The 25,292-nt window shown below is 44.9% G+C and overlaps 2 protein-coding genes across 2 annotated transcripts in view; one reads left to right on the top strand and one right to left on the bottom strand.

Annotated features, from left to right (window-relative positions):
- Positions 1-25,292, top strand: part of LOC104935020 (butyrophilin-like protein 2) — a gene marked incomplete at its 3' end in the record, with an annotated part of 550,859 nt that overhangs the window by 380,593 nt on the left and 144,974 nt on the right. The gene's annotated exons all lie outside the window — the stretch shown is intronic.
- nhsl2 (NHS-like 2) overlaps positions 1-25,292 on the bottom strand; it is a 34,442-nt gene that overhangs the window by 6,726 nt on the left and 2,424 nt on the right. Inside the window, exons 2-7 of the mRNA XM_027287546.1 lie at positions 13,308-13,450; positions 10,125-10,374; positions 4,051-4,242; positions 1,861-2,968; positions 603-1,758; positions 202-511 (exon numbers count right to left, since the gene is read on the bottom strand). Coding sequence (XP_027143347.1) covers positions 202-511; positions 603-1,758; positions 1,861-2,968; positions 4,051-4,242; positions 10,125-10,314 — 2,956 coding nt within the window. The 5' untranslated portion in view covers positions 10,315-10,374; positions 13,308-13,450. The remainder of the gene's footprint in view (positions 1-201; positions 512-602; positions 1,759-1,860; positions 2,969-4,050; positions 4,243-10,124; positions 10,375-13,307; positions 13,451-25,292) is intronic.

Genomic DNA, 25,292 nt, shown 5'->3' with positions numbered 1-25,292 from the left:
GAATAGAGCATATTTCTATAAATGCAACTGACAAACAGAAAAATACAAATATCTGAGGGTTTCCACCACAGGGTTTGGACACACAGCACACAGACTGTTAGCAGAAGAGTCTGTACAGTGCAGTAAGAGATAAAGTAAGTCGACTTTCTAAAGTATGAAGAATTTTAAATACCCCGAACATCTGAAACCTCTAAAACATACCTGCTCCGATCCCAGTGCTGGACATTTTCTCTCCCAACTCTGAAAGTGAAGAATCCTGCAGAGACGACTGAAGCGACGACTCTTTTGAACTCTCCTCGTCTGTTCCCAAATGGTTCTCATCTTGTTCTAGCATATCGGGAACGCTAGGAGTACTTGGGAACTCCTCTGGGCAGAAGGTTCCAACAGGAGACCGAAGACCAACAGGGCTTTCGGCCTGTGGCGTCTGGCGTTCTGTGCTGCCGTTGGTGGAGGAGTGGACTGAGGAGGGAAGAAGCAGGACATTCGGCTTCTTGGGGACTGGTGGTGGAACCTGGAGAGAAACATCAAATCAGACAGTGATAACTCTGAGACGTGATGTCAGCGTACCCTTAAAATAAACGTCTTAAAGATGTCTTCCTCACCTTGGGTTTCTTTTTGTCTGACAGCTCTGCCAGACAGGAGATTGTCATCCTTGAGGGGAGCGTCTTGCTCTTGTCCTGGAGCTCTGGGGCCTCCTGGTTACTGCAGGGAGAGGGGAGCGAGCCTCCGTCCTCTGGACCGAGGCGGATCTCATCTGCATCAAATTCAGGCTCCATTGCGGGGTCTTCCAGAAGAGGCTGGGGGTCTGGAAGAGGAGGGAGATCGAAGAGGGCCTGGGAGAGGGGGAGGAATGGATGATCATAGGCAGTTTGTGGAGCCGTGGTAGAATCTGGAACACAGGGACTCGTTGGAGCTTGTGGTGGAGGTTTTTTGGGTTTGGGTTTTTTCATGACTTTGTAGATGTTGCCTAGAGGGACAGGCCGATCCACAGGTGAGGCAGGAGGTGAGTCGGGGGCTTGGGGGGAAGTGGAAGATGGGGAAGGAGACTTGAGGAGGAGGTTTAGAGGCCGCTTGGGCAACGGGGGCTTAACAGCGACAGGTGGTTTGGGTTTTGGTAGAGTGGGTGGTGGGCTGGGGTCCTCGCCTAGATCTCGGCCATGTTGCTCTTCCTCGATGGTGTCAGACGCTCCATCCGGGCAGTCCTCCAAGTCACCACGAGAGACGGAGCGAAGCCGGACAGTTTTCAGCTCATTCTGGGTAACAACAGGCAATGCCTGTGAAGAGCTGGGGCTGATCTTTCCCGGTTTTGCTGCCGTTGAGGTGTCAGAATGCCGTCTGCTGGCCTTTTGCTTTGGCTTGATTGATGATAGCTCCAGATGTGCATTCCCGGGCATTTCAAAGGACAGTCTAGACCTTGCAGTCGGGTCCTTGGGTGACGGTAGTGACGATTTCCTTTCTGGGATCTTCGGGCGCAACTTGCACCCCAATGTCCCAATTGTCCCTGTTGTCCCGTGACCTGCCATTTGTGGAACAGTCGGTGTGGGAGTCTCTGACTGACTGGAATAGCCACTTGACGGGGACATAAGTCCTGGGGGTTTGAAGGGCGAGGATGCTTTGATGTCAGTTTCCATGGAGAGCTGCGAGGGCGAGGTGGCTCTGGAGGTGGAGGGAGAATCAAGCAGGGACTCTGAGCTGCCTCTGACTTTCATACATTCAATCACTGTGGTACCTGTTGCTGTGCTCGAGCCTGATAGAGACCTGGACACAAGAAAACAAGAGAACTCTATTTATTTGTAGAAGGATAGAGAGAATACAAACAAATAACCAGGCAAGTAGAGGTATTCAAACTGGATATCATACCTGTAAGGGTCATTTTTCCACTCCCCCAGCTGCCAGTGAGTGGGAAAGGTCAGCTCCGTCTCTCCCTCCCTGTCTGGTGCCTGAACCTCCAGACTTGGAGGTCCATCAGGGCCTCCATGACCCATCTCCCGCTCAACAACACTGGGTTTAGAGGAGCAGGATGAGCTGGGTAGGAGGAAATCTGGCTGGAAGTCTGGGAAGTGGTCCCTGGGGATGTGTAGGCTCTTTGGCCGACCGTCCCGGTAAAGACTGCCTTCGTGGTGTATTCTCCCATCGGCTTCTCCAAGGTTCTTCATAAGAGAGACGCTCCTCACAGGAGGTGGCGGCTTGCGCTTGGATTTCTTGAGCGAGATGGAGCGGGAGCGTAGGCGCAACCGGCCATCGGCGCTGTAGTCTGAAGCGGTGACAGAGATTGTGTCTGCCGTACTGGTGCTGTCTTCTGAGCTCCCTCGAGGGTAGAGAAGGGCGTAGTTCTCACCCAAACCCAGGAAGTTATGATGCTGTTGTTGGTGGTCTGTTATTGCCATGGCATTCCCGTTCCCCGTAGACAAATTGTTCCCGTCTGACTGGCCTTCTGTAAAGCAGAAGGAACCAGAATCCGTGGGCGTGGAAAGGGAACGCTCACGAAATTTGAAGGCATTCGCGGCTGCTATGGACCGTGCCGACCTCTCCCGTCCTCTCGCTGGTTCCACAGCTCCACCTCCTCCACCTCTCCCTCCGTCTGCTGCAGCCCCTTCCGTCTCGCTCCGCTTCCCCATCATCGCCGCCGCCAGTGAAATCCCCGGCATGTTATTCCCTCCTCTCCTGGAGAGGTTTGTCACCGAGGTGAACGAACTGGAATGTGAGCTCGCCGACTGTCCTGAGTTCACCAACATCACCCCGTCCTGTGCACCCGCTCCCGTGTTACCAATGATGCTGTGCTGTTTGGGCGGAACCGCCGGGCCTTTATTCACTGTGTAATTGTAAGGTTCGTTCCACGCTCCAGGAGAAAAGGTGGAGCCCTTAGGTCCGTTCCAAGAAGCGGAGGGTGTGTTTGAACACAGCAGCCCCGAGTGGTCCATAGCGCTTAGATGAAGTCGGTCTGGTGCACGCTGCTCCAAAGTGTTATCTGAGAAGAAGACCGGGAAGGGACAGAATTAATACAACTAATCTAACTAATCTATTTATCTTTACACCCTCCAAAAAATTAAAATATGACGATAGTTGCCAGTTAAATGATCTGTTCTCTGAAGGGAACTGTTGAAAACCTGGAAAACATCTTCTGAAGGACTTGAAGAAGGTCATGAACCTGAAGCTAAAACACAGCATCTTCAGGATTCAATGCATTTTTGGGGGGTAATATTTGATCAATCCTTGTTGTTCCACATCCATGTTAACACCAACACAGTGACTCTGGATGTTTGTACCGGGTCATGGGCTTGTTAATCTTCATTCTTAACACAAAATCAATTGAAAAATCCATCTTTTAAAACGTCAGACACTCGCTAAGTTTAGATGCTCTGCTTTTTATCACCTGTCCACAATTATTCAGCTTAAACCATTTACATGCACCCCTCCGTAACCCCGCTGCGACTGAGTATCTCTGTTGCAGTGAGTAAACAATTTAGGCGTGAAAAGATCCAGGCTGGCAGCAACGTTGGACGTCCTTTACTGAGTGAAACAGATTACCGCAAATATTGGGGGAAATAAATTATTAATCTGCTGCTGTGTTTGTCAAATTCAGAATTTGGGAGAAGAGGGAAGTGTTTGACATGGAATTGAGACGAGCAGGAGCGCGACAATGCCTCGATTATTCCAACAAAGCTGACACAAAAAATAAAAAGGTGTAATTTATCACCAAATTAAATAAAATATTTGATATTTTCAGTTCAACAGTCGATTATGTTAGCCGTTGTTACGTTAGCTGTCATAGTTTCCGTCTCTGCCTTCTTCGAAGGTATCAAATGAAAATCTTCTACATCCCCAAAAGGTAGAAGATCAACTGCAAACATAAAATCTGTGCTGAGTTTCAGCTCACACTGAGGTTAATAAGTAGAGATATTTAATTTGGTGGTTGAGCTCTTTCTTTCTTCTTCCTCTTTTCTGCCTTCGGCTCTGAACGGTAACAAGATCTGCACCACGGAAACTCAGGGAAAGGAGTTGAAGAATAACCTCAGAGGAGGGTAAGAGCTTCCGTTAACGGCCACACACCTGCAGGTGAGGTTGCGTCGAGGTCAGAGTGCGTCTTCCTCAGGGGGAGGTTCTGGTGGAAAGTGTCCGTGACAGGTTCCAGGGAGCGGGGCTGGTGGGGGAAGGGGTCCCCCGGAGAGGGGGATGGGGACGGGGAGTGCTGCAGGAGGTCGACGCCGTGGAATTTCACTCCTCCTCCTCCTCCCCCTTCACCTGGAGGAGAAACAAGAGGAAACACGGGAGGTCAGCGAGAGGAAGGGGAGAGTAATTTCACTTGACATGCGGTAAATTCAATAAAACACTAAATCCAATCATGTTGTTGACATGGCGGCGAGTATTAGATTATGACCCAGCGTGAGAGAGGTGGACCAAGAAAGACACAACTCTGATTTTTAATAACAAGCAGGAATGTGGCCGAAATATTTGAAATACATTTGTAGTCGCCCCGTGGATGAGTGTAATATGAAATGTGCCTTTACACGAAAACTGACACCAACATTTCACTGATTCTGGTGAAACTGGATCATATTTTATGGAGAAAATCTGGTTTTCCCTCCGACTGCCAACTAAGTTTTGGACCAGCAGGAAGAAGAAGAAGAGGAGAACGTGCCGGTGTCGTGCCAGAACAGGAGCTGAGCAATTACATAAGTTAGCACTTCGTGTTGTAGCGGGTGCCGGACGTTTGTTGGCGTTGGCGGCCTTCATTTCTGAGCAAAGTTGTCGACTCGAGTACGGCCGAACATATTTCAAAGAATAAAAATACAAATCTCTACACAGTGTTGGTTCATTAGTGGTACACAGCCCAGTAATCACCTTCCTGTCTAAGAACAAACAGGTTTAATGAAACGTTTTCTTTTAAAGTAAATTGGTGGTTTTGCAAAGTCGTTAGATTTTAATTAAGTCATCAATTCTACAAAACAACTAAATAACGAGGCTTCATTACGAGGAGGGCGAACAGCTCGCAAAGGGTGTCGGACAATAAACGGTGATTGTAGTTGAGTCGAGGCGGCTCGTGAATGTGAAGTTTAGCTGAAACACAGACAGGCATTCATGCCGTCGAGCTGCAGACGCTCTAATCCTCAGAGTTCACCTGGAAAGCCTCCGACTACCAGGAATCTGAGAGGGGGAGGAACTTTTCAGAGAGAGACGCAAATCCTTTTGGCTTAATTCGTCTCTAATTTCATCTCCAACACAACTGGAGATTCTTGTTTTGAGGAGTCTGCCTGAACTTCTCTCAACATGGTTCTTTGTGGAGGTTTTTTATTGGCCTTGTGACCATAAATTGGCAAATAAAAAACTACATGCGGTGCCAGTTAAACGAAATGTTCAACGGGTTTTCAAGGAAAAATCAAGGACCGCTTGTGAAAATGAGCAACAAGCCTGTAACAAGCAGTGAAGAGACATTATGATGAATGAATCATCGCCTCGTCTCTCCGGTGAAAGCTGCTGATAGTTGAAATAGTTTCTATTATTTGTGGCTGCAGCAGCAACACAAAGACTCTGATCAGAGACGAGGTTGATCGAGAACGTGTAAACGTGACTTCATGCACGTCTGAATGAACGTTGGGTGTTTGCTACCAAAGACTGTCGACTTCAGGATTTAAAAAAAGACACGGAGACCAGCAGGAAGTGGGTGAAAGCATGACAGCCAGACAGGAAGTCATATTTAGCCCCGCTCAATGGCTGAGTCATAGCCGAGTCTCCTGCTGGATGTTTCAGCCCAAACACTCTCATTTATTCATGCACAGAGGGGAGTCGGCGTTGAATGGCACTCGGTGAATGAGCTGAACGGACGGATTGTTTGAAAAATAGACGCAGGACAAAGACCGCCGGAGAGATAAAAACACAGGTGGACGTCCCAGATTTTTAAAGAGATTTGAATATTTCTCAATTCTCTGATAACAAAAAAAGACCATGGTCGATTAAATCTGTGATTTAATCATTATCTGGTCACCATGGTCGATTAAATCTGTGATTTAATCATTATCTGGTCAGGAAATTCGATTTTCTGGCCTCCAAAGTCACCTGTTGGACCAGACTTCCAAACCTTTAATCATTAAAGTCCGTGTAAAGTGTTATTAACCACCCAGCCAGATTTGAATGATTAAAAATATCGACAAGTTTCTGAAAATTAGGCGTCAAAATCTGGAAAAAATGAATTTTCAGCTCCAGGACTGAGAGGGCGGCTTTGATCTTGACGGATGAATAAGTGCAGAACAATGCGTGCCGCTTTGTTTCTATCAAAGTGGATAAAAACCTCATGACACGCTTCATAAATTGTTTCTTTCGCGGGGAATATTAGGACGGGTTAGAGTCTATTAGCTCACTCTTTGGTCTCTGTGATTGCTCAAACATTTGTAATTCTGTGTTCGCTTGGATGTATAATTAATAGGCGGCGCCGCAACTGGGACGCGACTGGAAACAAAACGGAAGGAGGGCGGGCGAGTCGATTACGACGGCAAACCCAACAAGAAGACAGACAGACAGGTAGTGAGACAGATGATGAAGGTGCGTTTATTTCATTGGACGTTTCTTCTGCTTTCAAAGTTATTGAGTTTGGCAACACAAAGACGAAGAAACAGAATCAGCAGAACTCGTAAATACGATAAAAAGCTTTAACTCGCTTTGTTTTGGTGCTTTAGACTTCTTCATCGATCTGAACTTCAGTAAACGGCATCATTCAATTTTATCACTCGACTTCATCCGACGCGACTTGTTGCTATAAAGCGAGGCTGACGGCTCCGGAGAAGCCCGACTGAGTTATGCTGCCGGGCGAGAGACTGCGCCGCATGTCATTAAGGTAATGAAGTAGATACCTGCTGCCTCCGATGACTCATTGGATTACCGTCTGCCCAGGCGAGGCAACAGAAGGACAGGAAGTGCAGCAGGTTTCTCGGCAGCATCAGCAGGTCACACTGGAGGAAGTGACGTCATTCTGTACGGATGTAAACGTTTGATTTTTGCAGGCGAGCACGAACGCTGGTGCAACAGCAGCAGCTGATATCAGTGACTAGTCCAGCAGCAGTCAGCCCAGCTCGGCGTCTGTCTTACAGCCTTTTATTTCACCAAGCTCTCACCAACCACTAAAAGTCAGTCCCACACTTACTCTTACTCGCTCAGAGAGTTCAGCAGCTAACGTGACCCACGATACAGCTCCGGTTCTGGCACGACACTCCCCTGACTGATAACTGTCTTACCCCGCCTGCCTGTCTGTCTGTCTGTCTCTCCTTTAACGCCTACAGCGCTTCAGTCATTCATGAAAACCGCCGGAGCGAGAGGGATAAGCAAGGACGGGAAGAGGAGGAGGAAGAGGAAGGAAGGAAAGAAGGAAGGAGGAGTGACAAAACGCTCCCTCATTATCCTTCATTCATTATTCTTTCACCTCTTCTGGCTTCATGTTTCACGCTCACTTCCTCTTGTTTCTTTCTTTCTTTTTTTGTGCTCTCCTCTTTCAGGGAGGAGGAGAGAGGAAGAGTGGCGAGTTACCATGGCAACAGCAAGCTGGCTGCAAAAGCTACCTGTTCGCTGGTGTAAAGATAGAGAGAGAGAGAGAGAGAGAGAGAGAGAGAGAGAGAGGGTTTGTCTCTCTGTTGTCAAGAAATCCCACAAAAAAAAAAAAACACCATCGTGTGATTGAGCCTGATTTATGTTCTTCCTCTGCGCCTCGACGCTCCGTCATCGCCCCCCAGAAACACATTGAAGAGCCAAACTGTCACACCGGGGTGACATGCCACTGTGTATTAATCCACCGCTGAAAATAGTCCCCCCCTGTCTACACATGACAAATTCTTTTTACTAACATCCGTTAAAAACTTCCCGGGTGTTACCGCATTTTCGATTTGTTCTTTTAAGACATTTGTTGACAAGAAAAACACAAAATGAAGTCATTCCTGTCCTCAAAGCTCTCCCCTCTCTCTCTCCCTCGTACCCTCTCTTCCGTCTTCCTCCCTCTGTTCCTCTCCGAAGGAAGTGAATACCCACCAAGTACAACGCCACAGGCGTGCATCATTATACCTGACCTTCTACTCCTCTACACGGCGGGTGAGGGAGGGACAGAGGGGGGAGAGAGAGAGAGAGAGCAGCAGAAAGGAAGACAAAGAGACAGAGAGATATTAAACTATAGATGGATATGCACGAGGAGGAGGAGGAGGAGGAGGAGGAGGAGGAGGCACCCAGTGACGAAGCAGTTGCTATGCCAAAAACCCCGAACCACACACACACACGTGCACATTCACACACATACATGCACGTAAAGTAAACAAGAGAGGAAGCAGGAGTGTCAGGACGATGTTGCAGAGGATGACCACGGCATACTAACTAACACACACACACACACACACACACAGACACACACACACAAGCAAAGCTGACCGACTGTGCAAGAGGCGATCGAAAGCGGTATATATGCGAACAGCTCACAAGAAGAAAATGTTTCCACGTCGAATCTCGTTTTTCGACTTGTGTCGCGAATGTGCGTGGAAGTACTGCGGCGTCGACGTCACGCAGTGCGAGCTCTGAGTTATGACTTTCAAAGGATGCAACGAAAGGAAGTCTGCATGCAGGGGGAACAAAACGGTGACGCCGAGCATCTGTTTTATGATGCGAGTTTTATTTGAGTAATGTCGATTTAGGTCAAATTTAAAATGTCATTTATTTTCTTAGGGGGAAACTTTATTTGAAGGTTTCTAGAATGCCCCAAGAGACAGAGTCTAAGTATCACGAGTCATCGTGAAAATGGACCGGTGGGTTGGGGCGGTGTTGAGATCTTGGACTGCTGAACCAGAAGGCAAAGCTCTTGAGTCCATCTACGTTCCAACCCTCACCTATAGTCATAAACTTAGTACTAGTTCCCAAAAGAATAAGATCACGGATACAAGGCCGCAATCTCAGCCTTTGAGAGGAGCTCGGACATCCGGAGGGAGCTTGCAGTCGAGCTGCCGTCCCCTTGTTGTTGAAACGAGCCTGAAAAGGCCCCTGGATCCCCCAGGAGGAGCTGAAATGCTAGAACATCTAAACAGCTAAACTACCACGACCTGACGCTGGATAAGTGAAAAGAAATGAATGGATGGATGTTTGTACACACCTCCACTTCTTTTAAACTAAAACTAAAGATAAATGAGGGGCACCCTGGTCTATCTCCACCTTTTCCTGTCCAAGAAAGTAATTGACGTGACCTTAGCAGCTCATTAGTTGCCTGATGTGGCTGCTATCTTGCTATGGTAACGTTAGCTCCATCAGTGGTCATATTTGGATAATGGACCAGTGGTTTTCTTTTACTACTGTTGCCCACCCTTTGTCTAAGTTTGCTTGTAGAGTTTTGGTGTATGCAGATCTAGAGACCTGCAGGATCTTTGTGGTCTTCTTGTTGCACTTGTGTTTGTGAATTTCATTCTTTTACCTCACCTCCTTTTGTTATAATTAATCAGAATTTCTTCGTTTTAAACCTAAAATATCTGGTTTGTTTGTAACATTCAAGACGCCACCCACAAGTTTCTGAAGAGCCATCAAACAGTTAATCTAATTTAGTACCACCATCGAATATAACAACCAGACAGCCAGAGCTGCCTGTGTTTACATGTACCCATTTAAATACAGTAAACTCTTCTACTACTTTGATGGCTCCGGATCAGTCCAGGCCATGAAACATTAATGAATTCCCCGAGATACTGCAGCTGTGCCAGAGCATCGACTTCTAAGGCAAGAACTAGGAGGCTTCACCCTGTCTATACTGATTTTCGTCAAGGATTTCCATGCGGCGCTACCTACGGTGAAAACATCCCGGAGGCTCAGTTGATGCATATGATCCCACCTGCAAGGAATCTGTTGTATATCATCACCTTTCCTGTCTCTCCCCTACAGTGATCTACACAAAAAGGGCAACATACAAAAAAATAAGCCTTCAGAAACACATCCTTCACCTCGGAGAGGAACCTTCACATCAGCAACTTCTGAATGTCTCTTTATCACAAAGAACACAGCAGCAGAAAGGTTACGTCCTCGATGTTCTTGTGTTCACACGATTAATTTTAGGAGGGATAAAGAGGTACAGTACGTGCAGAAGTCCTCAATAAAGAACTAATCTCTCGTCCACCTACCCGTGACGTCAAGCGGTATAAAGTGACCCGGCGTTCGTCTCCCAAAGTGCCAGCGTGGTTTCTCTGCGACCGGCGGTCCTACGGTAGCAGAAGTGGCGGTACTGCTGCTGCTGTTGTTACTACTCCAACCCAGCTGAGGGCGATCCGAACCGCAAGGCGACGGGGTCGGGGAGGGAGACGGGTCGGTCATGGACCTCAGTCCAAACACAGAGGAGGTGGTTTCATCTTCGTAGAGCTGCTTGGACGCCGGCTAGAGGAGGAAGAAGAAGAAAGGGAGTTCTTAGACGATGTTGAACCTGACCTGACATTCTCGAAATACATTTGTGTGTGTTGAACTTCCTTTAAGTGTGTTGGCTGTAATATCACATAAAAACCAGGAGAGTGGTGTTTTCATTAACACAGCCTTACACCTACATTAATTGATTCTTTTCGGCCACTTGGGGCAACAAGCTGTTAACACATAATCACCTTACAAACAGAATAATCTCGACTATTTACACATCCAGCAGATTCAGAGCGACGTAAGCTTCGATTTGGAGACGCGTAAGGCAAAATATTCACTCGTTGTTTGTGTCTGTTTACTGTTTGCTGAAGTGGTATTGTACAGAAAGTTGTTGGAAACCAACGATAAGGTTTGCAGGTGTGAAAACCAAAACAACAAGCTGAAAGGCAACAAAACACTCGAATTCAATCAGCACAAAAATCCAACGATGGAAGTTACCTGGTGTAACACATATTTACAAAACAGATTACGAGAAGATGTGTAAAAAAACCTGCAAGACCTGGATGTGATTGGTTGAATATTTTATCGAATACCGGAAAAACACTTTTAAAGTACATATAACGTGCTCACTAAAAGGTTTGTACGTGTAATTTGGGGATGTAAACTGGTATACATATATAAAATAAAGTATTGTAACAGATGAGGCGAGGTGGTACCTGTATCGCCAAGACTGTGTCTGTTTGGAGACCAAATATATCTACTCTATCAATGACAGTAATGGAAGAAGAATTGTTTCGGTGGTCTAAAATGCTTAAAAACACAAAATCCCAATTATTTCTAGCCACTTCTTTTCTTGTTACTAAATTAAACTGTATAACAGTCAATGAAATCACAATTAACCCAATCTGAGTCGATGTCCTCTTGGTTATATCTTTGCTCAGTTTCAATCATCTCTGATTTTGTTGCGTCAATTCCTTTAAAAGTTCTTTTAAAGCTTTTTATTGGTTCAGACACACACAAAGAAAAAACCCAAACAAACAAACTTTAAATTCAATACAACCGAAAACGAGACAGCCTGACGGAGGTCGTCTACTCTTACCAGAATAAATTTAGTTTCGTCCTCTTTAAGCTGCTTCAATGCCAGCGAGAGGAAGGGTAAGTAGATAAGAGGTGAGGGGTGGAAATAAATAAATAAACACGTCTCGTTTTCACTCGACTTGTTGTTTTTTTATACAGGCGGAAGGAACTATGAGAAATATCTGTTTAGATCCGCACAGCCGGCAGAGACGTCGCTGGTTCGGTTCCTGCTGCAGATAGGAAGGCGTAATCCCCGCTGGGAGGCAACTGGTAATCCGTCAGCCGCCTGCTATTAAATCTAAGGTATCAACGCGCCGCTGCCAAAGAGCCCTTAAGCAAAGCACCGAAACTGCTGCAATGCAGGAAAAAACTCAACTGTGAAGTCAAAATCCAAAACGGTCTCGTGGGAATCGTCCAAAGCTCTAATTGAAATTAGCCCAAACACAGAGAGAGAGGAAATGTGCAGCCATTTTGCAGTAAAATCACTGTGGGAGTCCATCGAGCTGCCGTAATGACACAGTTTGGGGAAATATCCTGAGAACTATTAACAGCGAAGGACAGAGAACTCACTGCAGTGCAACGTAACACAACAATGAATCAGTCGGAGTCTGAATGAGCGCGAGTATTTGTGATATTTCCATCTGACACTAACTGATCTGTTTACAGAAACCTGCTGAGAGCGTGAAAAAAAGGGGACGATGACTAACTCTGACAAATCTGAAGCGAGGGGGCGGGACGTACGGCACGGCCTGTTTTATAGAACAACTGCAATTTGTCACAACACGATTTTTTAGCTCGGTGACACTGAAATAGTAATTTGCGACCGCGAGAGAGGAATTATGTTACTGCATTGTGTTTCCGATTAAAGGCTGAAGCTACAGCACCACAGATGAAAACCAGGTCCATTCACGTCCAGATCTGTCAGCTGAAGTATTTAAATTCTACATATTGTGCCATAAATATTCATTATGGAGCCGGGTGACCTATGTGTTGGCAGCTTTCCTGCCTTGGATTGTTATTCTCAGTGTCCAACTACATTACGGACATCGATTTTAATTTCTACTGCTTCGTTTTCTTGTTATGGAGTGAGTTTGGTGATGAAAGCATCGTATTCTGTCAGTCTTTTGTCTTCTGTATTTTTTTTCTCCATCTTATCCCAGAGAGATTTCAAAAAGCTTATTAAGTTTAAGAAGGAGGAGAATTTTCTCAACGGTTGAAGGAACACTTAAAAAAAGATCTGTGGTTTTTCACTGGATCAAAGTCTGAAGAACTGTAATTACATAAAGATACATCGTCCTGCCAAGTAAAATCAAAAGATTACTGATGGTTGAAATAAAAATTAATAAAATGAAGGGAAGGCGACGGTACAGCGACTTTAGGAGAGCACGATCCTTCAGCAAGTCCTCGAGTGTCGAATGTTGAAAGAAGCTGTAGAGCAGAAATAAAGTTCACAGTTTTAAGACGACAAGAGGTGGATTTATCTCTGGAGACAAACAAATGTTCAGTTTGTTTAAGCCTGATATTTAAATAACATACGTGTGTGTGTGTGTGTGTGTGTACTTGGGTACCTCACCAACTGTGGACTTTGCCATCAGTACACATTCACCAACAAGGGACTGGAAAGCCAACAGGGGACATTTTTATTTTTTTAGCTCATGCTTTAACACTTGAACCACCAAATAAATGAATTTAAACTCATAATACTGTGAAAGTACGACTCAAATTCAAGTTAAAGTAACTCTAATACTGCTTGGTTTGTGTCGCGCAGCGGTTGAGCGACCAAGGCGGTGAATGAGAGTGAGCGAGCGCCGGCTTCGATAAAGAGAAATGACATGACAGCGTGCTTTATTTTGAAAGGGTTACATGTGTTATCATGTGTTTACCAGGAAGATGAAGTCGGGTCTCTTGTTGTTGATGGAGATCGGCGACCGGCTGAGCGAGGTGGACGTGTCGTCGGAGCTCTGCGAGGACGGATGCCGGAAAGTCTGACCGGTCAGCTTGGTGTCGTATAACTGCTCCTCAAAGTCTGCAGACAGAAAGAAACGAGTGTGTGAGTTTAAACTCTCTGCACACACACACACACACACACACAGCAGATATCCTGTTTTCACGGCTGAGAGCTGCTTTGCATCACCCTGCAGTTTCCCCTCCTGTGAGCGCAACTTCTGCCGAGGAGCCTAAAAGGACTCCTGAAGTTTGGAGTTAACCCTCTCATGAGTTCCTCATTAATTCCTCGTCTCTCTTTCTGTTTTTCTTTCTTCCTCTCGTCTCGGACTCCTTCTCCTCCTCGGTGTCTGAATGTTTCTGGCTCTCTGGCAGCTCAGACGAATCTCCCTCAGGCCATTGTAAACAGATTCCTAACCCCAACCTCCCCCCTTATTCTCTCTCCCTCCACACACACACACATATAGATACACTCCCCCTCTCAAACCCCTCAGCCAATCCTTTACCCCAAAACCCGACACACTCCCCACTGATGGCTAAAGCCCTCACACACACACACACACACACACACACACACGCACACACACACACACACACACACACACACACACACACACATCATCCCGCTGACAGCGAGGTGTAGAGTTTTTAGGTTGAACTTGCTTCTCGGGACAATATGGATTCTTTTCCCGGTGGTGTACGGTTGCCTAGCGACACAAACGGGGGGTGGAAGACAACTCAGCATCAGTGTGTGTGTGTGTGTGTGTGTGTGTGCAACCAGCAAATGTTGCTGATCCACTCTGACCTGTGATCAGGTGAACGGTGTCTCTGTCATTCGTACGTCTGTTCTCACACTATGTAACTTTGGGCTCCGGGTCGGGAGAAGTACGTAACGCTTTACGGCACTAAGTCACACAGCAGCAACTATTTCACTGATTCTGGTGAAACTGGATCATATTTTATGGAGGAAATGTTTTCTGGTTTTCCCTCTGATGTCCTCCGGCTGCTCCGCCTCAACTCTCTGTGATTTACAGAGTTTATGATGGACAGTGAAGTAAACTGCTGACAGCTGTAGCTGCTGTTAGCTCATGTTAGCTCAGTCTGTTAGCTGCTGTTAGCTCATGTTAGCTCAGTTTGTTAGCTGCTGTTAGCTCATGTTAGCTCAGCCTGTTAGCTGCTGTTAGCTCATGTTAGCTCAATTTGTTAGCTCAAGTTAGCGCAAGTTAGCTCAGTTTGTTAGCTGCTGTTAGCTCATGTTAGCTCAGTTTGTTAGCTGCTGTTAGCTCATATTAGCTCAGCCTGTTAGCTGCTGTTAGCTCATGTTAGCTCAGTTTGTTAGCTCAAGTTAGTGCAAGTTAGCTCAGTTTGTTAGCTGCTGTTAGCTCAAGTTAGCTCAGTCTGTTAGCTGCTGTTAGCTCATGTTAGCTCAGTTTATTAGCTGCTGTTAGCGCATGTTAGCTCAGTCTGTTAGCTGCTCTTAGCTCATGTTAGCTCAGTTTATTAGCTCATGTTAGCTCAGTCTGTTAGCTGCTGTTAGCTGCGGTTAGCTCAGTTTGTTAGCTCATGTTAGCTCAGTTTGTTAGCTGCTGTTAGCTCAGTTTGTTAGCTGCTGTTAGCTCAGTTTGTTAGCTGGGCTGCCTGACTGTGAGCTCGGTGTTAGTTGCTGTTGCTGCAGCTCTCCCCACAGAGAATACGCAACTGCTCTGTTTTTGGCGGACACCGTGAGCAACTCGTGTCAGGAAAGGGCAAGAAGGATTTCTCTGATCATACGTATTGCACCACGCAGTGGAGCGCTTAGCAGCTCGACAGCCGGATATTTCCCTCAGGAGTTGGTGGAGACCAAAAACGGAGCTAAAAGAGGGAGAACGTGTTTGCTACATTTCCAGAAGAATGACACAGATGCTTCTTTAAATCAAATAAATTCCTTTACAGACAGAAAGAGAAAAAGTGTGAAAAACTCTTTTCTGTGGCGTATCTTTATTTCTCTCAGTCCGAGACCTCCTGAACAATCCCGCCTTCACTTTAGCGAGTTGCTGGACTTCCTGCAGCACGTCCATATGGTAAAACACTAGAATTCACAGGGTGACTGCATCTGCTTTCAAACTCTGCAAGCTGTAAAGGCCTTAAGACTCAGAGCAGACTGCGGAGCCTGCACGCCTGCTAAACACATTCAGAAACGTCGGTTTACAGAAAGTTTGGCAGGTGTCGGATTTAAGCGAGCGCAGGCGACGTGGGAGTGTTTTGGAGTCATGAATAGAAATTAATATAGAGCAGCAGCAGAAGCACAAAATACAGAAAAAAATAGATAATGATGTGTTTTTACGAGGGCAGGCAGTCGACCCACCCACAGGTTTTCTGCTGTTTTTTAATGGCATTTGAGATCATTGCTGTTGACATCTTCCCTCTGCGAAAATAAAGCTGCCAACAGCAGGAAAACCTCCATAGGAACCAACGTGAAGTGTAATTATATGTATACGCTTAACACCAAAACTCACAGCCTTCAACACGGATTAAGACGATGTACTAATATCAGACGTCAACACGATGGTAGACCATCCAATGACGATGAGATACTGAAGCAAAGACGACGATTACGACGTTGCGGGTCGGCTCCTTGTTTTGAGAACTATTTATTTCCCACCATATGTCGACAGTTAAGTTACTTTATGTGGCAAATCAAGGAAACGAAGAGCCGGAGGACGCGAGCTGTTTGAGCGGGTCGAAGAGAAGTCGAGGGTTGTTGCCACAGGATACAAGGCTAGCATTGCCTCTACAAACTCTGACCAGTTTATTCTATTTGGAATTAATGCGCCAACGTCTCATTAATCCCAATAAACGTCACGCTAACTCACAAACATTTAGTGTAACACTGCTCTGCTGCAGGATACACTTCATTCATTGGCGGTTAATAAATCCTTACCAGGTTGTTAAATGGTAAAAATGAGAACATGGATTTTTATATGAATCCTTTATCGATGACTTATAACTGCAGATGACTTTGTAAATTTAAAGTTTATTAAAGAGAAACAGACGATAAAGTGATCAACTCATTAAAGGGACAGTTTCTTTAAATATTCTCTTCTAAATCAAGCTGCAACCTCCATAGCTGGGAAATCAAGCCAATGCAGAAGTCGCGTTAACGCGAAAACTTTGGAAAGACTAAAGTTTGACAGCCTCTCATATCTAAAGACAGTTTCCAAGACTACAACAAGATTCATTCTGGGACTAAGAATAAAAACTGTTCAAGCTGATTTCTGTCCAGGACCTCAACGATTCCTCAACAAAGCACTCCCATTGGTCGACGACAACGTTCACGAAACGTCAAGATGAGAAAAAAAGACACCAAACGACTGACTTGACCACGACCAAGCAGCAACCTCCGTGGCCATGAAGTGAACCCAAAAAAACTGCAGTTCCTCTAACGTCCACTAGAGGCTGGCTCCAGACGTGAGTCAGTTTCCATAAGTCCCCATGTCCAAATGTCCAACTTCACAGCAGAAATAAACATGTTTACAGCCTGGTACAAAAAACAGTTTTGGTCTCTGTAGCTAATTTCCCCGTTGATGACGACTGTACTGAGGGTGACTTCTGCTTGCTATACGCACATTTTCACGTAATTTTACAAACTCAGAATCTTTTATTTTGAGCAAAGTTCTGATTACAATCTGAAAGACACATAACCGGCTTCTTCTAGTTTTTAAATCTTTCTTGAGATCTTCGTCTTGTCGCAGCAGTTAATAAATTAATAAATCAATAGAAACTTTCGTTGGAAGTTTCTGCCTAATTTGGGCTGTTTCCAGACTTCATGGTTAGCTCAGATATCAACTCCCAGCAAGAAAAACGAAAAAGCACTATTCCTTTAATCACTTGACGCATCGACGAGATTTTCTCACAACCTGACAAACCAAATTATTACTGGCTTAGAAATTAATGAGCGTAGAAGCTCTTAACTTAAAGTTTTACCCACAAAGTTTGTTTTCTCTTCCCAAAAGTTTGACTCTTTCTCCTTTGCAGCTGAAGTTAATGATGCTACGATAAACTTTCTTCTCTGCGTCTGCCAATTCCTTTGGAAGCGATTAGACGTTTCCCTTTGTAAGCGCTCGCTTTAAGAAAACCCGTCCCTGGCCATTTGTATTCATAGAGGCGTATTACACACCCGGCGCTCGTGATAGAGAACTGTCTATTTTGCAGCATTCAAGAAATAATTGATTATGAACTGCCTGACTGCTGCATGCGAAAACAGCAGGATCAGCCGGTTAGTAAACAGCGAGCAGAAGCCAAAACTCTTCTGCAGCGTCCCAAAGAAGTGAAGCGTCAGCAAGAGTCCAGAAGACACAGGAGGTAAAAACAGACTGATAAGGGGATGAAGAGGTGGAGGGCGATGAAAATGATGAACCACGGAGGGGTGAAGATGAAGATGAGGAAGGTTTTCGAGAAGGAAGGTTATGAAATAAGGCAACAAACAAGGCGCCGATATGAGATACGATGAGGAATAAATATGGTAATAGACATAAAAAGAGGACAAACTGCAAAGAGAGACGGTGCCCAGAACAAACAGGGCAATAAAAAGAAGCAGCGAATCATTAGGTGGAGGCAGAGGAAGGCGTATATGTCAAAAAAAGAAGAAGAGGAGGAGGAACAGAGTAAAGGCAGCTGGAGAAGACGTAGGCGGGAGAAGAAGAAGAAGAAGAGGTGTGCAGGTACAGGAAGGTAAAGACGAGGCAGCTGAAGGAGAAATATTTCAGAAAAAGGGGAACGAGGATCAGAAAACAAGGTGAAGATGAAACAAAAAAAGACAAAGTAGGTGTAGAAAAAAGAAGATAGAAGAGGAGGAGAAGGAAGGAAATCCACACAACATGAAGCCAATGAAGCCCAATCTGTCAAAACAGAACTAACAGGGAAGGAGAAGCTGGCAGAGTTGGAAATGTTTGTGAGTAACATGAAGAAGAGTTGAGGATTTGTTTGTTCCTGCAGTCAAAGTAGTCAGAAAATGTTTTATTAATGTTTGGTTGTCCACAGGGAGCAAATGGGATGGGATGTATCGGTCAACAAGTATCTTCATTTATCACAACGTTGTTGGGTTTTCTTTGTTTTGTGCCTAGCTTAAACCTAGACCTAACCAAACCTTAACCACAGTTAGAGAAGTGAAGCCAATGCAAACATGCCAAAAACTCCAAGTGCCAAGTAAACTGAGTTTAGCATAAAGACTGGAAACAAGGCGAAGACTAGTAGAGGCAGGACTACCAAGACTGGGCTTCGATTCCTCACACCACAGTTTGAGAACCAGTGATTTAAAGCAACAGTTTGGGAGATACACTCATTCACTCTCGTGTCTAACAAGAGTTTAGGAGCCAGGAGGTGATTAGCATCAACTGGAACTGAGGAGAAACATCTAACCAGCCTCTCTCTCTCCAAAACTAAACAAAAACAAACGCCTACCAGCACCCCCGCAGCTCGCTAATTAACATGTTGTGTCTTGGTTGTTCAATCAGCGCACAAACAACCGAGTAAACATCTGAATTTGTTTTCTGAAGCTGTAATACCACATCCAAATAGTCAACGGCTAATCACTCATTGGGTGTAAATGTAGTGATGACCATAAATAAACCTCTTGCACTACAAATCATGAGAAAGTAACACCAGTGTTCAGTGGTTGAAAGTACTTAAATATTGTATTTAAGTCCAATTTTCTACTACGTTTCAGAGGCATCCATAGTACAGTTAGTCAATACTGTGTTTACAACTGAAGGTTTGTGGATACCCCAACTGAACTTTTGGAAAAGCGACCACAGGACTAATGGTGAAGGATGGGACAACATTGTCATCCCCTACCTATCTGGTGTATCGGATCTTCAACAAGCACAGAAAAGACTGTGACACCTCACACCCAGAAAAACAACCTGGTGTATGCTGTCCGATGCACTGACACCTGAGGGACAAAGGGACACTCTTTTAGTGGCAATGATGTTTGCATCTTGGACAGGTGGTTTGAAAGACGAGTGAGGGAGGCTATCTATGTAAAAGTAGAAAAACCATCACTCAACGGAAGATCAGGCCTAAGATAACACTTCTCCCACCATCTACAGTGCTGTACCTGCAGCCCATTCCAGGAGACTCAACAATTCACACCTGGCCTCATGTGGCTCCAACGACCATCGTCCACACCGGACCTCAGGTGACTTCAATGACCCAACATCAACGAACGAACTAAGTGAAACTATGGCCGGTAAGGCAGTCAGAACTGAAAGAGCCTCCTGGATGAGAGTCAAAACATCTTCACGGATCCACAATCAAGCCCAGTTGCCTCATACATAACTCGACCTGGACGACTGAGAACCTTCAAGATTCTACATACAATACATAGGATCTGCTTACAATTACAAGTCTGTCTAGTTTCAGCTGTGATACTCACGTTAAGGTTTCTCCTTCCACCTCTTGCAAAGTTACTCCCTCCCTGCTTGATTAAAAAAACTCTCTGGTTAAAGTTGCTGTGCACTGACCGGCAGCAGCCGAGCACTAAAAGCGGCGGCAGCAGCAGCAGCACTTAAAGCGGAGGGAGAGAGGAGAGGTAAACAGTTGTAGATCTATGCTTCAGATAGCACTGAGTGCATGACTGGAGGCTGGGAAGACCAAGGAGGGAGGAGGGAGGAGGGAGGAGATGCTATTGGTGTGCGGGGTATAAAGGTATGCCGGTCACTCCCACTAATGCACACACACACTCAATGGTGAAGCATGACCTACCCCCACCCCCATTTCTTCTGTCCAGACAAGCAGGCCCAGCACTCATGCATCACTAACCTGTATACTGTGTGCACCCTCATTTAGGGAACTTGCATCTTTGTGCGTGTACAGTGCACCCATTCATAGATGAACCCAACCATCCTTGACAATATGCACCCCGGTCATGTCAAATTTGGGTCACCCTTTTATTTCCCGCCCCTCCAGGAAGACGAAAGAAATCAACAATGCCTCCCTCTTTCAACACAGCCGCCGCGTTTGTTTGTCCGTGTACGGCACCACGGATGTTTGAGTGCACCCATGTCATGTCCTTGTGATTTAACATGCACGATTGATCAATCCATTACAGGGACAAGGGGCTGGTGTATGTTTGAATGATGGTCGTGACCTCGAAGGACGGATTTGGCGGTCGACGGCCTAGTTTATGTTGATCATTAGTAACCGCGAGGAGGGTTCTGATCCAATTACAGGGCTCTCTTTTCTGGTCTTTTGCGGATGACTACCTGATGTTTTTTTATCGTCAAGGTGATTTATAAAGACTCCTGAGTCGAGTTCTGGGGTTCAAACTCAATAATAAGTTTTTTTTTTGTTGTTGTTGTCACTGCAAGTGCCAAGTTTAGAGAGTTCGGCAGTTCTGCATTTTCATCTATCGAGCTCCTCTCAGCGTTTGGCCGATGTATAGCTGATTTTCTGAATTTATCTTGAGCAAATAATACGGCATTAGGATCTTGTGCCGAAATTATTTTGGCATATAAAATAACAAACACTACATTTTGAAGAAAATCTGGCGTCACAGCTGCTTCTTTGAACAATCCAAAGTGGCTAAAATCACTTAGCACACACGCCAGACTCATGCAAGAAGAACGAGTGGTATGGTTAATTAAATATAGTCAATTAAAGGAGCCAATACTGGCCTAGATACTACTGACTGACTGACTAAATGGAGCTGAATCTTAGCCCATACTGTTTACCCACAAATCCATGCCAGATCTGGCAAACATAGTTGGGTTAGAACCATTAGTGGAGTGCACCATTGCAAGGAAAACACAATATGAGTTGCTTCAGGTGGACAAGGCAAGAAGTCCAGTTTGAGTAAGAGATCCAAGAGTTTGAAGGTTTGCAGACACCAAAACAATGTTGATACAGGTTTCTGAAATCTTCCATTCATACCACAACGTAACCTGCCAGGACCGTGCACTCGCATTGATCCGATCGGCAGAAGTTGGCCCGGGTTCAACTTTCTCAATCTGTCACATGGTATTAAAGAATATTCAAACATGAAAACCAAAAAAGTGCAAAGTTTTAAAGGTGTTGTTTAAAACTGAGCCAAATAATTAGAAGAACTAAATGTTAAAATGTCTTCTACAAGCAAGTCTTCTCATAAAAGATGACCTGGATGATGAAGAACTTTCAGACTTCTATATAATTGAATTCCTCTCTACTGAGTGCAAAGCATGATTAAAAAAGTCTTAACTCAGTTCTTCTTTCACGTCATGAATCTTGAGTTTTCTAACTTCCAAACAGATTCAAAGACTTCAGCTGCTCTTACCTTCAAGCTACCGTCACCTCGGCCCTGTGCTTTATCAGCGCCAGGTTCATTTGAGCTTGAATGCAAACGTCTCTGGATCGTAGCATTTAAGTGTGTCAGCCTGTATTTATATCCTCTAAAGGAATGCTCAGGAAAGAAACAAGACAGATGAGTTTGTCGTGTCTGATTCACAGCGATGTCACTCTAACAAAAAGCTCCCACAGCGAGGGGGGGGGAAGTAACATTTTGGCAAAAACGGACTCATTTTCTGGAGATATAAAAAAAGGCGAGTCCCGTATCATAAAGGTCACACAGTAATAAAAGTTCAAACAATCTATAAACGCTCTGAGAGGGTTCCCCGTCAAGAGACAAAAACACTGCTCCAGGCCGAACAACGAGGATGCTGACCGGCTAAATTAAAAGCTGCTTTAACAAACTAATTGCATAAAATAACTTTATGTAAAAGGCATCACAGACTCAAGTCAAGCACGTCAAATGTTTCTTATACAAGAAACAAATAATCCATAACCTTCAACGGCGCATGATTTACTGGAGGTGAAGCCTCATCTTCAAAGTGGAGTCACGTCACGTTGGACTTGAATTCCACCTTTGAGATTATAAAATGGAAACGACTGTTTCTCCTGGATCAGCACTCTGCCACTTGATCAATGCCGCACCTGTTCGGTAATGTGTATCGACCACAGCGAAAACCTTATCAGCCCGTGTAGATAACAGCTAGCATTGACTCAGACCTTCCCCTGACACAATTAAAGGGGCCGCTGTGACATTTTATAGTCAAGTTAGTGCCGACGGGGAAACTTTATCGGCCCCGTTTGGCATTGATTCAGACATCGTCTGACACGATTAAAGGGTTACTGTGACATTTTAAAGTTTGGTTGGTTATATGACATCACCTTCCGGTGTCCGCGGTGAAGAAAGGCTGCAGCATTGACACTTTAAGCAGCGAGGAGAGTGCTGCGGCAGGAGATAAGATATGGCGAGATAAAAATGAAGCTCACTGGTCTGCAGAAACTGAAAACGAAGGTTATAAAGAGTCCAAATAAAATTATAAAGCGAATATTTGTTCTTGACTTTGGGGGAAAACAGAGCAGACTCTTCTAACTCTTATCTGACTCTAAGCACCAATGATAGCATTGAATGAACGCATTGAAAAACTACTGCCTGAAAGTTTGTTAGAAGTGTGCTCCTAATCCTGCATAACTTTAAGCCTTAATATAATGTGAACAGGTGAGTTGTATATAAATTCACCCTCAGTACAGTTGTCATGAACGGGGAAATTAGCTACAGAGACCAAAACTGTTTTTTGTACCAGGCTGTAAACATGTTTATTTCTGCTGTGAAGTTGGACATTTGGACATGGGGACTTATGGAGACTGACTCACTTCTGGAGCCAGCCTCAGGTGGACGTTAGAGGAACTGCAGCTTTTGACACTTGGTCTTGTTGACTTCAGTTTTAGTCACGTTGGTTGCTGGTCAATTTGTTTGTTTCAGCTCTGCTAGCAGTTTCCTTTCAGCTAACTGGTTTTCCAATGTGACAACTCGATGGTTAAGGTTTGGTTGGTAAGTTGGTTTTGGGTTAAAGTAAACACCTAACATGAGGTAAAGTTTGCACCTTTGTGGTTTGATAAAAGAAAAACCAACAACATTGTGATACATGTTGACCGATACATCCAACCAAACTTGTTTGAGGACAAGAAAGTTGGGTTGGACGCTGGAGGACTTGAGGACAGTCTCTTTATAGATAGCGTGCTTCCAACATTAGATAAGGCTCTTTCCTATTTCAGGTCCGTAACTGAATGTTTTTTGCTGTCCACCTTTGGGACCAACTCGAACGCCGGCTCCAAACTGGACCTCATCGCCCAACATCATCACAAAAACGAAAACCCAGCAGCCCAGCGGCCCCAAAGTCTTTTAAGGGAAGGGTGGAGGGTGTTGTAGCAGCACGATAAATGCTTCAGAATTGGGTAGAGCATCTAAAAAAAACACCACAATACCAACAGAGAGCTTCTCTCTATCTTTCAAAGTGGCTTTCTGTAATGGATAACACACATTCTCACATTCTTATCTCAGGCCTGCTGGCTACAGCGCGACCGACAGCAGTTTAGATGACAGTTAAGAGCTGTTGGCCGACACTGAGAGTGTCAATGCGAGTCTCATCCCTCGTTCAACAAACTTTGAGGCCGCTGTAGGAATCATGCATACTGTGTTTCTGCACGAAAAAAAAAATCAATAGTTGAATCTGAGATGTTCGCCTGCTGCGGCTTTGAGTTAGCGGTCGACTCTTTGTACGTGACACTTCAGAGGAAGAGCTACAGCACGGCGATCAAAAACAAAACATCTCAGCCTTCATCTTCCCAGAAAACATTCCTCTGATCTTACAAACCGACGACTTCACCCACCTTCTGATCAGCCAACGGGGAACAAAACAAACAACGTCTTCACGTCCGCTTTTAATGACTCGCCATTACTGGAAAAGTTAAATCATCTGCTTTGTTTGTGAAGTTTAAAGACGTTAAATGTCGACAAACGGAGGATCAAAGTTTTTATTTAGCACAAGAAAAGCAGCAATCTGCCTCAAAGAAGAAGAAATAGATTAACGTCTTGTCCTTGTAGCGACTGTGGCATGTTCAAAGTTTTATGACGTTCGTTAACGAAGGAATAACAACAAACTTGAACTATCAATACTATGCGATGTAATACGAGATGACGTGGTCACTCATCCTCTGTGCCAACGACGTATGATCTAAACAAATTACTCAGACTATAGACGTGTCGCTACGCTTGTCAACAAGTCAACAAATAGACCAACACAATGCAGTAAAAATAAAATTTTAAATTTAAATACATGAAACAACCTAAACAGACTTCTCGTGCACAACCAATTAACCGTAAAAGTGTCTAAATCGACACGAGCTTCACACCGACATGAAAGGCCGACGTCGCTGAGAAAACTCATCAGTTGAACGTTAACTGTCGTACACGTCCTCCATATAATTCAAAAACACACTGAAGAGAATGTCAGTGACACGTGAGCGCCGAGGAGGCGCTAAAGTACGAATACGTGAGCGTCATAAAATCACAAAACGAGTGTGTGCAAACAGCCGCTCTGACTTTAATGGACGACACAAGATAAACCTGAAATAATTTTTACAAAAAGTTTTAATGTCTGAATATTTTTCTGTTGATTAACAGAGAGCAGAAACAAATAAAGAAATCTGCCTGCAGAGGAAACAAGTGAGGTATCATAAACCTGTGTAGAATACAATATATCTGCCTTCAGAGGATCACAAGCTCAGCTTTAAATATATAATATATAACTGCCAAAGAGCTGCGTATGAATATTTTAACACGGCAACCCAAAAAAAACTTTGATCAGATCTCGCTGTCGTAACTCGTGATGGAAGTCCTGAGCTTCAGCTTCTGAGCCGCAGACGGTAAAAATGTGAAGACGCCTCCTGTGAGTTTCAGGATTTTACCGAGAAATAAACCTTCGAATGATCCGAATCCATCTGAGCCTGGACGTGGACGTTCAGTTTCACACACGTCACAGAATAATGCTGAACACCGTCGCTGATGTGCGAGCTGTGACTTGCAACGCGAGTTCATTTCCTCCCGTTAATTTTCACGTGTCGCACTA

Source organism: Larimichthys crocea, chromosome XIV, assembly GCF_000972845.2.
Source record: "Larimichthys crocea isolate SSNF chromosome XIV, L_crocea_2.0, whole genome shotgun sequence".
Lineage (NCBI taxonomy): Eukaryota > Metazoa > Chordata > Actinopteri > Sciaenidae > Larimichthys > Larimichthys crocea.
This window is presented reverse-complemented; position numbering and strand designations above follow the sequence as displayed.